Below are 16,800 nucleotides of genomic sequence, written 5' to 3' on the forward strand. Positions count from 1 at the left end.
GATAGAACAATTAAGGATTCTTCTTCTCTCCCCCACCATATTGATGAGAGTAAGATACAGAAAAGGCAAAGGAGAGGTTCCCTGGGGGGAGTGGAGGCATGTGGACATCCAAACTAGGTAATCTGTTCTCTCTTTTTGGCTCACCTTAGTAAGACAACTTGTTTACTTCAAGGCCACAATTAGTGTAATTTAGATCGGCTCCTTTGGGATGACCCAAAAAACTTGTCTACATACTTCAAAACTTGCAAAGGCCATGCTTCAGAGACTGCATGATGCTAGACTGTCATTCCCAAAGAAAGATCTTCATTATGAAACATAATGAAAACAGCTCTGTTTCCTATACTCTTCACACTGAAGTAGCTACTTGGAAGATGTAATTACAACCACGCTTCCCTGACAACACAGAGTCAATCCCATGTCCTAATGAGCTTGGATTACTACAGAATTGTAGTTAGGTCCATTAACTTTAAAGTGAACAATACCATTCTAGCTTTTGTTCATCACATTAATAGTAGCTTTTTTGGGGGAGGGGGAAGAGGAAACATGAACCGTAAATCCAAGTAATTACCTACATAAATCATTTCAGTCTTTCATTATGAATCCAAAACAAATTTACAATCCAGTTTTAGAGACCCGTCTACATTCAAGGCTATATAATAAGAATAATCTAAAGAATTTTCAATCCCTACAACAGACCAAAACCATTAACCAACAGATTAAAAAACATTTAAATTACCATGTTGGCAATTAGATAGATAGATATCCAGAGACTTTCCAGAATGATCTGGATATTTGTTTTAATTCTGATATGCCAAGGCAAAATAAATCTTTAAAAACTGCAATTTTAAAAATCAGTTTTCCAACTGGCAAATAGAAGGCAAACAATAAGTCATCTTTTATTACTAGCTATAGAAAACTTGGCAACAGAAAAGTGTTTCAATAAAATGAGCACTAAAAGCAATGTGTTGTATTTCTCCATATTAAAACCACAATGCATTATTTTGCTGTTAACTTCCACATTCTTAAGTATTTGGATTATTAGTATTAGTGAAGTGTAGGGCCAACTTCTGCTCTAAACTCACACAGGACATTTTTGAAATGTGTTACTACAAAGTCTACAAAACTACAAGGCCCACAAGAATTTAATTAATTTAAGTCCAATTTGCCAGATATTTCATTCAGAATACTTCAGGGTAAGTTTTCAAAACCATCCAGGGTCATTTGGGTGCCTGAAAGTAACTTGGAACTCAGTGAACAAATTAACAACATAGTCCATTTTAGATTAGCGATAGAGAATTCACAGTAGATGACAGCACCCCTTCTGCTCTTTCACAAAGAAAAAATGAAAGCTTTTGAAAGGTTCAAGAATCCACGAAATTCAGATTTAAATATTACAACAGCAAAAATCAAAGCAACAACTAGGCAAACAGTATGCTACACTGTATGGAACTGAAAACATCCAAAATGAGGTCTCAAGAAGCAATGTATAACAAGAGCTTTAAAATCATGCTGAGGACAGGTTTCTTCAATTTCAGACTTTAGTAAAGTGTAAAATGATGTTTATATCAATGTGAGAGTTGTCTGATGTCCATCAAGAGTGTACACTGCTGTCATTCATATTCTACCAATTAGAAAAGGGGATGTAATGATCCACATGTTGGTTTGTGAATCCCAGTTTAATTGTAGGAAGACCTGTGCTGTTTTTATGTACATCCTGCAGCATAGCACAATCATTGGAGTGAAAGTTCATCTGTCAGAGAACTAAGCAATGGTAGTCTTAAATTCCAGTTCACATGCCATCCCCCCGCAGGTGGAAATGCAGTCCAGAAGTGAATGAAAAACAACTGCCTCAGTGCACAACTTCAGGACTCAGCAAGCAACTAAGACCCAGACATTCATAGTCAGAATGCATGTGGCAGGAAAACAGCTCTGAAAGACAGTGGAAGACAGGTTGTCAGAGGACACATACCAGAATGTCATTATTTTCTACCACTTTATGAAAAATGGACAAATATTGGGTAGCACAAGAAATTAAAAAAAACCCAAGTAACCAAAAAGTGTCTGGACTAAAATCAACAGGGATCACTAGGGAGTAAAGTGTTACTCAACAGAAGACGTAAGGATGGCAAAATTTAGTTCCTCATTAAATCCCTGACAGACACAGTATATAAGGAACACTGGAAGAAGCACATGCCAAGAAAGTACCTTTACATCTACCAGTGGAGCATGGGATTGTACGAGTTAAAGGACAAAAAGTACAAACCCAGTGCAAGGTCACTTACATAAGCTATTACCACACAAGGTAAAAACATTACAGAAGACTATATGAATTTACCCTCATGTCCAAAAGGACAATAAGATTGTTTTCTGTTTATAGTGTTCACTTGCTTGCAATATTGTTTTCAAAGCTTTTAAATATAATGCCATTTTTGAAAGATGTTGATTTTTTTTTCCCTGTGCTTTTACTAGAGATTAATTTAACCTGGTTATCTTTTGCTTCCTTGCAACATCACTAAAGTCATATAATGCTAAAGCAGTGATTTTTAACCTTCTCAGACTGAAGGCATCTGTCGTTAGACACGAGGCACCCTTCAAAGTGACAGTTCTTGGTGTTCACTTTTTTTTTTTTTTACAAGAAATTAAAAAGAAAAAAGAAAAAAACCCTAAGTAACCAAAAAGTGTCTGCAGTAAAATCAACAGGGATCACTAGGGAGTAAAGTACTACAAAGCATTTTTGTTGCAAAAAAATAAAATAAAAAAAATCAGAAAACAGAATGTTTTTAGTGTTGTGGATTCATATTTGAAAACTCTGGGTTTATCTTGTGAATCATGTTGATACACCTCACAGTGCTAATACTGTGTGGCACACCAGGGCACCCTTGAAAGGATCTTGAGGCATCCTGTAGTTCTCCAGCACCCTCACTAAGAATCACTGGGCTAAAGTGTGTCTGCATCTTGTATAGTACCATCAGTAAGCAAAGACCCCATGTATTGTTTTTAAGAGGACAGAGAAGAAAGAATTGTTTTTGAAACTACAACACAAGTTTTGGAGAGTAAAAAGAAATGAGTTTAGTGATCAAAATAGAGTACCCCAATATGTTAACAACAAATGAAGGCCAGACACAGAAATGCTTTGATAAAAGAATACTAAATAAGTAGAATTAAAATAAAAAGTCATTAGAATTTGAAGAACATGGATTGTTCATTCAAATGCTAACTATTCATCTCTGAAGCTACTTGTTTGGTAGGTTAGAAATAAGTAAGTACTGGATACTAGGCCTGTGCAAAGCAGCTGGTATTCGCATCATATTTGGAATCACTGTCCCAAATCACTTTGGCCGAATCTCCAAATCATGCAGGCTCATCTCCCAGCCTGACAATGACTGCCCCACCAGCCCCAGCTCTGGCCCTTTATGGAACTCCCCCTGTTTTTTATTAGGTTCCCTCCCCCCACTTAAAGTGCTGGAGCTGGGGCAAGCAGGACAACCATGGAGGGTGGAGAAAGGGGCTTGTAGCAGAGCCCCCCCATGTAGTGCAGGGCAGCAGGGATCACCCTCCTTTTGTCCAGCAGCACCCTGTAACTGGGGGCTTTTAAAAAAGCACTGGAAGCTGGGGTAAGCACAGCAACTATGGGTGGACTGGGGGAACAGGTGGGCACAGACAGGGGATGGGGCTTGGCAGGGGTCACCCCTGGTCCCTTCCCTCTACCCTCTACTTACCAGCTCGAAGTCCAGCTCCAGCTCCCTGCTGCAGTGGGTGGGGGCTGCCCAAATTATCGAAGCTCTCCGAAGATTCAGAGAGAGTTTCAAAATTGATTTGGGCCTTTTTATTGGTCACCTGATTCAATTCAGATTTGGTCACTGAATTTCCTCTAAATCAAATCAACACCCGAAGCTTCACACAGCCCTACTGGATACTACTTTCATTAAAAGTATAGCTTAAAATGCTCACTCTGAGAAACGTGCAAGACTTCTCATTATCAGACTGTAAATCCATTTTGGGATCCAATTAGCTCTAGAATTTTGCCTGGAGTATTTTTTCTTCCCCCCCCTCACTTGACACAGGGCTCAATTTCTTTACAAGTGAAAGATAAACAGCTTGAATGGTACTAAATAGTGCTGCTACTCTGTTCTAGAGCATTAATAAAGCTAAGGAAAGAAAGTCAAACTGAACCTTAAAACAAAAATGAATTCGGCCCCATGCCCCACTAAACTGTTCTTTTACATTTCTACACATCCAAGACTTGTCTTACCTTCATTCATAAATGTGCAGGATGCTCAGGACAGGGCTTGTTGTGCCTGTATTGCATGATATATACTGTAGATTGATGCCACCAGTACAACATTAGTACTGCAAGGATATGCCATACCTGGTGACTAGAGCCGAGGTAGTTTAATTGTCCTGTTCGAAAAAACAAAGGCAGTCATGCTATTCATCATAATTAGTGCAGTCACAAGTCTACCCTGAGGGCTGGAGTCTTTTTATGAGTCCCATCTGACAAATGGCCATGAACTGAGGGGTTCTAGAGACCTCTGGACCAGACTTAAGGGGGGAAACATTTAAATGCATTAAGCACAGGCACATGTGATCACTTAGGCAGCCAAAAGTTCACTAAACTAGCATTTTTAGCTATGGGTGCAACACTCTTGCGCAAACATAACCAAAACATCCAAGTTCTGTTCAAACTTAAGAGTCTATCAGGTTAGCTCGGTTAAAGTATACCGGTTCTTAGAGTGGTAGGCAAAGAGTGGCCAGAATCACATACAACCACCTTTTATTTCTTGTCTGCCTAACTAGATACCCATTTACAGCTGGGTTGAAGTTCAAAGCAGGGCCCCAACTGATACCTCCAGAGCCATGACTGCTATGCCACCTTGATCCTAGACACAGTGCAGCAGGCAACACACATTTATGCCTGGAGTTTGTATTAGGGCAGCTGCATAGGTATGTAGATGCATGTTTCACACAGGCACGCTGGGTACTTAAGCATACATAATATATATAAACAAAGGAACACATCTAACTGGAACAATTGGCCAGTTAATAGCTAGTAAAGTTCCGAAGTAAACTAACTGAACCCCAATGCCCTATCCCAAAGACTACAGAAAATAGGTGTAAACTCACTTGCTAAAACCCCAACAGAACAAGATGTTCCTTTCATTACCTTTAAAGGAAGGTTGACCAGATGCTAAAACTGAATACAATACTGCACAAGCAAATTATCACTAGTATAATTAAAGCAGCATTTTCCAAGGCTGCATCTCTTCATTGTAAGCCATTTTAAGTCTCTATACATCACAATCTTCTGCTCCTTTATAATATACTATTGCCATTCTCTGCAATAAATGCCATGTGTTTTCTTGAAATGAACTGATATACCACCTCATATTTTGTACCATCTTGTACGTGCATTTATATTTTGGAAAGAAAAGGAACCCCAGTGAAAATCCTTAATGCTACATTATCTTCCCTTAAATCAAAGTCTACAAGACACTCCACACTGAATAGGCAGTTGATGTGTTGTGAACACTGCTTGTTAGCACAATCAGCCTCCTGCTACCTTGTGCTCCTTTCTTTCTATTTGATTTAGCCCATTGTTTCTTGTTACATACTTGGACTGGAGACTTTTTGGGACAGGGACCTTTTCTCCCCCATTTATTTCTGTATGATACCTAACCGAACTCCTGATTGGACACTGAGGGGCTCTTTAAAGCACCTCCAACCCCTAGAGCTCACTTAATTAGAGTGGCCCTCGAGAGCCACTTTAATTAAGGCGCCCGCAGCATCTTATGTATTTAGCATTGTCTGCTTCAAAATGGCAGTGGGGGTGCTTTAACTAAAGCTTTTTTAATGAGCATGCTCCAGCAGACTCAATTAATCAAGTCTACTCCTTGTAATTATAGTGTGTTGGAGCAGGCATCCCACATGTCACAGTACTTTAGTAAAGGATCCTAAAAATATAATCACAGATCTAGGTAATTACAATTCCCATCTCAGGAGAAAAGTGACAGTAGGCTCAGTGAGAGAATCCAGTTTGGGAGCTAGTGTTTTCCAAAGAGCCTATAACAGGATCCCAAGTCTCGTTTCATTTTGCTGCATTTGCTTGAAAAATGTAAATAAGTTAGAAGCATCTACGAAGTTATATAATGTACAAATACACAACAAGCTTCCTTTTTCTTCACAAAATACAGTAAGGATTTCCCAGGACACCTGAAGAAAGCTTAACCACCTAAGAACAAATAAGAAAATGATATTCATACCTGGGAAGTATCTTTCTGGAACTTTGGAAATATAGAAGAGAAAAGCTACTGCAGCAATCAAGTACATCACAATTACACGTGGAGCAAACTCCTATGAAGAAAATGAAGTTTGAATCTTTATTATTAAATATTATGAAGTAAAAGCTAATGGTCTGTCCAGTGCAAGCACGGCATACTTTGCAAGGATACAAGTTTGAAGCTTATAACTTGATTATTTACATGAATATTGAATAAACTTCAAATTTGCTGGAGATACCAAAGCCTGGAACAGAAGATATTATCTAAATTTAGTCCCCTTTTTGTTCTTGAAAATAAACCCCATCTTGTTTTCACTGTGCCACTAGAAGCAGATAAGAAATTGCATGAGAAGAAATTATATCTTTTGACAGTACATTCAACCTGCACACCAGATGAGATTTCCTTGTGCACATCTCTGCATCTTTAACTAAAAGAATTATTTCCTGTGGAGTAAGAATACATTTAAAATTCTTGAGTAACAAATATACGTAGAATCTGCCAGTGTTACAGAAGTTCCTTTTCCAGCTTGGACGACAGTAACCGTTGGTGGGAAAAGGTATTGCTAAATCCATGTAGGATCTTTGACCATATGAGGCATAATATAAAACACTTGATTTCACAAGGCTGTTAAACACCAGATGTTAAAAAAGGAATTAAAACTGTTCAATGGAAAGCAGCACACATTAGGTGGTGTTAAAGCCTGCTGTCCAAAAGAGGTTTTCTTTCTTTCCCTATTTTTTTGAGATACAGGGGAACAGCCCAGTGCTGAGCTACAGCATGTTTATAGGTGGGCAAAAAAACTAAATTAAAGTGTATCACCTAGTTCAGTGATTCTCAAACGATGTTATGAGATCATTTTAAGGGTGTTGCAAGTGCTCTGCAATATTAGCACTGTTGCATGTACAAACACCTACACATTTCACAAGAGAAACCCAGTTTTCAATTAGTAATCCATAGCGTCAAAAATATTCTGCCCTGCTGTGGCCAGAGTTCTTTGCAACAGAAGAATTGCTTTTTTTTTTTTTTTTGGACTACAGAAAAATAAGTGAAAGCTATTTTGTGAGTGGTGCTTTGAGTCTAAAAAGGTTCAGAACCACCGATATAGTTCTGAGCAATAATCAGCACAGGCCTTGTCCAATGCCCACTAATGCCAATAAAAGCCATTCTACCAATTTCAATAGGCGCTGGATCGAGCTAAATCATCACTCCTAGACAGCGCTCGGATGCTATGGCTCCATTATAAACACCTACACAGACATGCATCACCTACTGTGCAAAATCGAATCTATTTCACTTATGACACGTTCTTCTCATTATATTTCATTATACATCTCCAAATTCATATTTCCCCCTATCTTATACCCAGAATGACTTTTCAGATTATTTCCCTGCTCTGGTTAGATCTGTTAACACTAAGTTAACCAGACAAATAATTCTAGGTTGCTAAAAGGCCATGTAATGAGTATTTATATATAGGCAAGTTTCTGGCTTTGCTGCAAGCCCCAAGTAAAAGGATATAGACTAGAAATGCACTCATACATTGGTTTGATATCAGATCAGCACCGATATAAAGGAAACTGACTAGATCAGAAAGTTGGCCTGATACATTGCCACTAGTTGCCCCGAGGGAACCAAATGTTCACACCATGTGTGGATACAGCCCCTAGTTTTATCTTCTGAATCATGTTTGTACACACAATACTGCCAACACTGTGTTGCCTCCCTAGGCCTTGAAAGGATCTCAAAGCACCCCAGGGTGCTGTGGTACCATGACTGAGAATCACTGCTCTCAGCTGACGCAGTTGCACACACCCTTGCTCATGTGGACACTGGAATTAGGAGTGGACTGGCCAAGTTCACCGATGACACCAAACTTTGGGGCAAAGCATCCACGCCAGAAGATAGGCGGATGATCCAGGCTGACCTGGACAAGCTCAGCAAATGGGAAGACAAGAACCTCATGGTGTTTAACACCGAAAAAATGCAAGGTTCTCCACCTTGGGAGGAAAAACCTGCAGCACCCTTATAGGCTCGGCAGTGCTACGTTGGTTAGCACTACAGAAGAAAAAGACATGGGGGTCATCATTGACCACAAGATGAACATGAGCCTGCAATGTGATGCTGCAGCTAGTAAAGCGTCCAAAATGCTGGCGTGCATCCATAGATGCTTCTCGAGCAAATCCCGGGACGTCATTCTCCCCTTGTACTCGGCCTTGGTGAGGCCGCAGCTGGAGTACTGCGTCCAGTTTTGGGCTCCACAATTCAAAAAGGATGTGGAGAAGCTTGAGAGAGTCCAGAGGAGAGCCACGCGCATGATCAGAGGTCAGGAAAACAGATCTTACGATGACAGGCTGAGAGCCATGGGACTCTTTAGCCTGGAAAAGCACAGGCTCAGGGGTGATCTGATGGCCACCTATAAGTTTATCAGGGGTGACCACCAGGATCTGGGGGAACATCTGTTCACCAGAGCGCCCCAAGGGATGACGAGGTTGAACGGTCACAAACTCCTGCAAGACCGTTTCAGGCTGGACATAAGGAAGAACTTCTTTACTGTCCGAGCCCCCAAGGTCTGGAACAGTCTGCCAGCGGAGGTGGTTCAAGCACCTACATTGAACACCTTCAAGAGTAAATTGGATGCTTATCTTGCTGGGATCCTATGACCCCAACTGACTTCCTGTCCTTTGGGCAGGGGGCTGGACTCGATCTCCCGAGGTCCCTTCCAGCCCTAATGTCTATGAAATCTATGAAGTAACACACATACGTATATCAAGATATGCATACACACACAGTGCATTTAATACGTGTGTGTGGGTTTAACAAGAAGCACCGCAAATCTATGTTCTATGCATATAATATATGCATGCTCTGCAGACGTATACATAACAGTAACATTTATACCTAACAGTTGTTTTCCCTTTGCGTAGAGGTTTCAAAGACACATTCACATATTTTCTATTTTTGTTGCAAGCCATCATTCCAATTAGGAGCTACTCAATTTTTAATCATGTTAAGAAAGGGGTAGGAGACAAGTCAGAACCAAATTGAAGAACACTGCAGACTTCTCTGCTTACCTGCACAATAGCTGCACCAACCCCACCATTGAGCCAAACCCAGTGGATGGTAGGAATGATTCCATATCCAGACACAGAACAGAAGATGACAGAGCGCAGTCGATGCCACTGTTGTGTGAGGTAACTGGGATGAATCTGAGCAAAGAACACTGCTAGGATCATCGCCAGCACAGTGATTAAATATACCTGCCGCCAATACTGGGAAAGAAAAGGAGAGAAGTCCATAAGGTTTTCCTTCTTTGGTCACGTGTAAATATAATTAGTATTCTTGACAGCAAGTCATCCAGATTCCATGGGAAGATTTGCCTTCTCTATACTTCCCTGTTTTCTTCCTCATACTTTTCATCCTAAAGAAGTTTCTTCATAAGCTCCTAGGTTGCTAAAATGAGTTGTACTTCTTCCTCAACTAGTCTGGCAAGTTATGCATCCAGATACTTGACAAATATTTAAAATTACCAAGCCAGTAAGATCAAAGTTGCAAAAGCCTACATGTAAAGATTTTGGCAGGACCTACTTCCACCTCCTCTGTACAAAAATACATGGATGTGCAACCAAAGTAAGCAATTCATGACAGGTCACTTGCATGCCACAAGGCAGTCATTTTCTCTACTACAAAAGCTTCTGATTGTGCATAAATTATCCGTTTTGTACATAAACTGGAAATCAAACTAGCCTCTCACCTCCTAAACTTTTCAGCTGTTCCTCTTTCTCTTACCCAAACCTTTTCTATCTCCCATATTCCCAAACTTATTCAGTTCTTACTGATTTCTGGATCTCTGCCTGTCCCAAATGACTGGTTCCTCTCAACACATGATTTTAATGTTGCCTGATAAGTTGCATAAAACTAGTACCTTTGGTATTTAGGTGTTTTCCTGGCTGCTCCCCCAACACCAAAACTTATTTCCAACAAGAACCAGCAGTCTAGGTTGGGTATGAAAACAACCTTATCTCTGCCAAATTTAAGCCAATCAGTAGGTCCAAGCAGCACAAATCATACTGAATTACTTCTGATTATGTGATGCGTGTCAGCCAACTTGATGCATTTGACAAGTCTAGGAACAGTAAAACTTACACTCTGCTAAATAGGAGTATAGACACCCACATTTTCTTGAATGACAGGCAGTTTTAAAGGAGTATTTGCAACAGATGAGAGATCAAATCCCACTTTGCCTACTTCTTTTCAAAGAAAGTGTGCTAGCATTTGTTTAAAGGTCCCTCAGTTCACATCACTGCCTGTTTGCTAATTATGCACTCCTGACTTACTATACAATGAACTTGCCTGGGACATCAGATGCCATGGCAGTGAGATTACACACGTCAAGCAATGTTTACTATACTGCATAAACAAGCATTTCAAACTCACGTTATTGCAGTAAAATGCATAAAACACTCCAGATACATAGCAGCCCAGGATACCAATGGAAATCCCTGCATAATCCAATGCCATCCATCGCCGGCTGGTCTTCTCCGAGCGATGGCAACAGAAGAGATGATAGCCTACTGAGCAAAGCATACAGACCTAGGCAAGCAAGATAACTTGTTATAAACTGGACTTTGAAAAAATTAACGTTAAAGTAAAAAGACAGAGAAAGATACTATAAAGGAACCTACACATAAGGGAAAATTTTGCTCAACCTAGGTATGCACAAAAGGCCAGGTTGGCTGTAAAACCAATGGATTTTGCTGAAGAGGGATGCAAGAAGATATATAAAACAATACATGTGGTTTGTACACTGGAGAACATAGTTTTGCAGAACTGCTTAACTGCAGATACCAGACAGATTCCCTGGCCAGCCAAGATATACAGAGACAGGAGGGAAAGGACAGGCATGCAAACCTCCAGCTCCAGAGCTATTCTGCAGCTCAGAGGGGGAGAAGACTGCATTGCTCCAGATTTCTCCAGCATGCAGCACATGCTTTAGGACCAGGATTTATCTCCCACCCTCTTTTGCTTTTTCACAAAGAATTAACCAATTTTTTTCTGAGGGAGACCTGGGGGTCTTCAATAACCCCAGTTCAAAAATTTGTCAGTCATCAACTGGACAGATGCTTCTATGAAAAACGGAAGAACGCAGAGCTGGGTAAATGGAGCACTCTTTTGAAACACCCAGTTCACATCTTCATTGTTGGAAGAAGGATAGTAGTGACTTTCCTCAGAGTAGTATTCCTCATCTATCTGGGAACCCGAAGGCGTGGTAATTACCATACTCCAATAGACTCAATTAATTGGAGTTTGCTCCTACATGCTGTAATTACAGTGCATCAAAGCAGCCTTGCTGATTGTGTATAGGCACCCCTACAAGGAGTTGGGCGCACACACATTTGCAACTTCTAGGTGCTAGGAAGGAAAGGTTGGAATGTCTGCCTGTCTCTGACACAAGTCAAGCTTCTGCTGTTCCAATACTAGGACAGCATTTGCCAAAGTTGCCTGGGTGAATGCCAGCCCACTGAGACTCAGCAGCAAGTTACCAACATGCACCAACACATTTCAGAATCTATATATGCCACTCTAACATTATTAAAACTCGCGTTCGAAGAAAATATTATAAAACAATCTCTGCGACCAACTGGATTCTGACTTTCAGCTCATACACACCAACCTCCAGCTACTTGTTGTTATTAATGCATCAACTAAAATCTCTGGATGTAATCATTTTAAGATGTTTACCAAAGTTATCCAACACCATATTCTAGTCCTAATAAAATTTCTCATTTGAATTATAACAGGATAAGATCATTCTTATTCTTTAGAAAGTAAAATTCAACACTAAACTAAAATGACTGTAATTTTTGTCCTTCAGCACATGCTGTAAGTAGGTAATAGTAAAATTTAATACAGTAAACTTCGCCTTCCCCATTGAATGATGAAATAACCAGAGGGACAAACTATCTAGCAGTGACTAATTATCAGGTGAGGGAAGTAGCACTGGAACAGCAGCAAATCAAATCATGCTGGCAAAGTCTCAGTTTATCTAAGAATCAGTTTTCTGCAGTCTGAACAAGTAGTTACATAGTGGACAGATTCTTCCCTCAAGGAGTCTCCTTACATTGTACACCTTTTTTAAGTCTACCAGGGGAAAAGAGTAGGGCCAATACATGGCCCCATCACTATAGGTTCAAATGATGAGGAGGTGCCAGTATTGAGATAAGTGGAACAAAACGCATTGCTGCATTACATAAATAGGCCCTACTGGACAAGGATGCAAGCAACTGGCAAATCAGGCTAAGAAACACTGGCTAATGGACAAACTCAGTCCAAAAAACTGCAATATGATTTATGATTACTTGAGTGCCTTCATGTACCCTCACACCTCCGGATCTTTATTATTCTTCAGAAGATGCTCTTCACATGGGCATGACCCCTCACGGGTCTTATTTATGCTGGATATTGGCTGCCCTGCATGTTAGACCCAAGGATTGGGGTGAGGGGGAAACCAAAACACTGTCCCTCCCAAGATGCTTGCAAATGCCACCTGACACCAAAAAATAACATTAAAAACAGCTGTTTTGTCAACTACTTTGCTAAAAAACTCTCTCCAACTGCATTCAACTATCTTTTGTTCAGCACTTGGATTATAGAGTGAAAAATCATTGAACTGAACTTTTGCCAGATGCCAAAATTGTAAAATACAGTAGAATGCAAGTTAATTTTCCCCATCTTGACTTCCCCAGCAAACCCTGGCCTTTCACTACATCCCTATTTAGCTATATTTTGAAGCCTGGTTGATAGCTGCTGCATGTTTAATGCTGTCTTTCAAAAATGGGCCTTTGAGAGATTAATTTTCTAACTCAAACTTAGACACCAATAGTTTAACAGGTTTGCTATCCTTCCAAAGCCACACTAATGCATTTAATACATGTAACAAGTTTTCCTTTCTCTGACACAGATGCCTTCTCTACCTCAGCCAAAACTACTTGCCTTAGACTGAGCCATTTTGTAGCTCAGGATTCTGAAAACAGGGGCAAATAAAATAGTGGGAATTAAAAAAAATCCAAAAGCATGTTCAAGAGCTACTTTACGAAATAACTTACTTGAAAGCAAAAAAGACAAATGGAACAGATAACAAAGTCTTCTCTAGAAGCACTCGCCGAAGGCAATACAGAGGTCATGTCATATATGCCCAGAGTAAAGAAAAGGAAGAAGCCCAGTAAGTGACTCCAGATGTTTACCGTCTCATTGGATAAAATGAAGAGACTGCAGAGGAAACATGTGAGAAAACACAACAGCAGATGTTCATATCCCGGTAGGCGGGACTTGTAAGGCTGTGGCTTTAGCCAGCTGTTGAGAACAGGACATGCTGACCACTCGGCTTGCATTACCTCTTTAAGCACAGCCGGGATGGGAGGTAGGCCCGGTAGCCGTCGGTGATGTAGGGATTGTCCTTGAGGAACACAGGGATCTGCTCATAGGTGTACAGCCGGATCCCCCGCGGGACCAGGACAGGCCAGTACTGGTAGCTTCCCAGCTCGATGTAGTGGGCGCTCTTCAGCAGCTTCTGATGCATGGTGCCCACAGCTCCAACCGGTGCCAGGGGAGCCCCTAGCTATGCCCCCCTGGGCATCCCACGTCGCCACCGCTGCTTACTCCGTGCCTGGAAGGGACCAAAGCAGCGTGGCCGCCCTGCGTCACTGGGCAACGCGAGGGTCTGCTGGTGTGGTTGTGGGGCTGCCCTGATGCTCTCTTGGGAAGGCACCAAATACCCTATCTCTGTCCTGCTGCCCATTCAGGGGGAGCAGCACCCCTCTCGGGACCAGATACTGATGGATGGTCCCACCCCCACACCTTAGGCCTCCCTTGGGCCCCTCCTTTCCCCCACCCTTAAACCCCCTCAGCCCCCATGCTCCCCTTTTAACCCCACTCCACTCTTAGCCTCCCAGCGCTGGGGGGAGGATCCGCGTGCGAGGAAGGCGGTGGAGGTGGGGGAGGGGCCGGGCCCGAGGCGCCGCCTGTCCCGCACTTACCGCCCACCGCCGGGGCTCACCGGCGAAGCGCATCCCGCGGCTGCTGAAGGAAGGAGGCAGGGACCCGCTACCGCCCCTCCGCTTTCGTCATCATAGGGCGACACGCGCCGGAGAACGAGCCCGGGCCCCCGCGCTAAAGCTCGCGCTGGGACGCGCGGAGTGCTGGGGGCAGCGAATGTAGCAAGCAGGCCGCTAACGAGCGCGGGTAGCTGGAGAGGTGGCGTTCTTGTGACGTCACGGGGCTGCGTGTTCCCCAATGGGGTTTCCTCTCGGGTCGGCATCTCCCTCCCCCAGGAGCGGCGGAACTGCGCACGCGCGGCACCCACATTGACTGAGGAGCGGGACCTGCTCCACCCCCCACAGCAGCGCGAACGTCTGTTGGAAGCGCGTGCGGGGGTGGGGGCAGGGTTTCATCATCACCTCCCCCTCACCCCCCCCACCTCTAAAAAAGCTGTGGCCGCTGTTGCCTGGTGTAGGGTAATTACAGTATATGTGTAATAATTTCAGGCGTTGTAGGATGTGGGATCAGCAATAGTAAAAGTTTTCAAAAGGTACCATGGGTTGTTGGTTGTAGCTCCCTTGGTCTGAGGACACAGGCAGGTCTGGTTCTTTGAGCAGACATGATATCTTTTATTAGACTGATTGCTTAGTTGGAAAAAAGTTCTTGGCAAGCTTTCGGGTGCAGTCACCCTTCTTCAGGCATGGGGAGTCTCTGCTGTTCTCATACTCCAAGAAATGAAAGAAGCTAAAAGTGTTGCAGGATGTCAGTGAAAATGTACAGGTACAATTAAAAACACAAAAGGTGAAGTAGAGGGGGGAGGGGGAAGACAGCAGAGGAAAAAAGGCTGAAGGGAGGCAGTGCAGTGATAGAGTACAAGGTAGAAAAGAGGGTGTCAGGCTCTGGGAAAATTAAAGATGCGAAAGAGTTCACATAGGTTTGTTTGAGCCTGAAAGCTTGCAGAAAAAGAGATTTTTTTAATGTGATTTCCTAGTTGGTTTAATAAAAGGTATCATTTCTGAACCAGGAGTTGTAGACTTTTGCATTTCTTTTTGTCTTGGCTACCAAATACATCCCTCAAAATGTAGGTATATTTTTACTTTTCAGATGTACATGCATTGCACATGCACACACACATGTGCAATACATATAAATAATATAGAGGGAATAAAACATTTTGATAAATATGAGGTGTGTTTTTGTTGTTAAAGTTCTTTAAGAAGCCCTTGAAAAAATGCCTGCTTTTGAAAGGAGTGTCTAACATGATATTTAAAGTCTCAGAGAGTTCACCACAATCCTGAAAAAATTCAGACGTGAGTACTGTAGTAGCTTTACAGATGTGGATTGGGATGAATTTAAATATACCAGGTTGTTGACAAGCCAGTCTTGCCAAATTATGGCCTAATGTATCAAGGCATTGAATGCTTTGGACTCCCATTGAAATCACTGAGTCACTCTTGACATATGTGAAACGAAACCCTGGTTAATTATGATTTCAAAATGTTTAAAAATTAAAACACTTAACTGGTTAGAAATGTTTTCAGAAGTAGCTTTTAATTTGTTCAAATATACTCTGATAAATAAGCAAGATAATCTTGGATAGAAATCTTGCAAAATATGACTTTTCTTTTAAGAAGTTTCTTAAGCCTGATATCAGCTGCTCTAAACAAGTATAGTGCTACTGATTTAAGCAGAGTGGTGTTAATTTACCTCATCTTTGAATCTGGCCCCACAATCATAGCTTTAAAAGTAATATGGTGAATGGCAATTCTTTCCCAACATACCCAATATTGTGATTTTGGGGTTTTATTTTCCCAAGGTCCTTGTCTCATTTTTATCTTTTTGATAAAAAAATGCAAAGGAACTTTGCCAAAATGTCTTTGCAAGTCAAAGGTTTTACCACGGCAGAGAAATTTGAACTGTGAAATAAAAGATTCAGGGATGTTGGCTGTTTAAAATTTAAGAATGACAGCAAAGGACCAGATGCTGTAGCCTTACATATTACAAAACCTCCAAATTTTATATCCTTCTGTGTTGTATCATTTGGTTCCACTAGTTAGTCAGTTCCATCCACACATCATCTCTCACATAGTTCCTGTAATCAATCATACATTGAGATTTTTTTATCTGTGTCTCTTGAAACAGCTTCCTCATGTCCCTCCTCCTTCTACCGCCATGGTGATCAGTTTTGATGCACTATACAGGGGGTGGGGGGACAACCTGTGACATGGGTAGGCTGTGGATGTCACGTAGGAGTTGGGGTGGAGGGGGTGGCAGGGATGAACAGCTGGTGGCAGATAAATCCGGAAGCAGAACACAAAAGCATATTGGGCAGACAGCATGGGGAAGGAAGCGGAAGTGAAAGCAGCAAGTCAGGCAGGGAGCACAGGTTTGGGAGCAGAAAGTGGTGTAGCAGATTGTGGAGGGAACAGGGATTAGAGTGGCATTTGGGGAAATTGTGGGGATAATCTGTGGCATGCCTACCAAAAAT

The 16,800-nt window shown here is 41.8% G+C and overlaps 1 protein-coding gene across 3 annotated transcripts; it reads right to left on the minus strand.

Annotated features, from left to right (window-relative positions):
* Positions 1 to 555: 555 nt before the first annotated feature.
* Positions 556 to 14,801, minus strand: PAQR3 (progestin and adipoQ receptor family member 3). 3 transcript variants are annotated; one of them, XM_090036911.1, is made up of 8 exons: positions 14,312 to 14,801; positions 13,670 to 13,941; positions 13,382 to 13,544; positions 10,713 to 10,868; positions 9,350 to 9,547; positions 6,261 to 6,351; positions 4,253 to 4,401; positions 556 to 1,929 (listed from the first exon to the last, which is right to left on the minus strand). In XM_090036911.1, the coding sequence occupies exons 2-7, from the start codon at positions 13,852 to 13,854 to the stop codon at positions 4,259 to 4,261; spliced, it is 936 nt and encodes a 311-aa protein (XP_089893037.1). In that variant the 5' UTR covers positions 13,855 to 13,941; positions 14,312 to 14,801; the 3' UTR covers positions 556 to 1,929; positions 4,253 to 4,258. The 3 variants fall into 3 exon arrangements, with proteins under 3 accessions (XP_089893037.1, XP_089893038.1, XP_089893039.1); XM_090036912.1 differs by lacking the exon at positions 14,312 to 14,801 and having other exon boundaries at positions 13,670 to 14,138; XM_090036913.1 differs by lacking the exons at positions 13,382 to 13,544; positions 14,312 to 14,801 and having other exon boundaries at positions 13,670 to 13,804.
* Positions 14,802 to 16,800: the final 1,999 nt, after the last annotated feature.

Source organism: Crocodylus siamensis, chromosome 2 (genome assembly GCF_052110815.1).
Source record: "Crocodylus siamensis isolate JL-2025a chromosome 2, ASM5211081v1, whole genome shotgun sequence".
NCBI lineage: Eukaryota > Metazoa > Chordata > Crocodylia > Crocodylidae > Crocodylus > Crocodylus siamensis.

Coding starts and splice junctions, on each gene's coding strand:
- PAQR3 (XM_090036911.1), bottom strand. CDS start 13,854: ATGCATCAGAAGCTGCTGAAGAGCGCCCACTACATCGAGCTGGGAAGC. Junction 10,869..13,381: donor TTTGTCTTTTTTGCTTTCAA/GTAAGTTATTTC, acceptor TTGCTTGCCTAG/GTCTGTATGCTTTGCTCAGT. Junction 6,352..9,349: donor TTGGTGCAGCTATTGTGCAG/GTAAGCAGAGAA, acceptor TTTTCTTCATAG/GAGTTTGCTCCACGTGTAAT.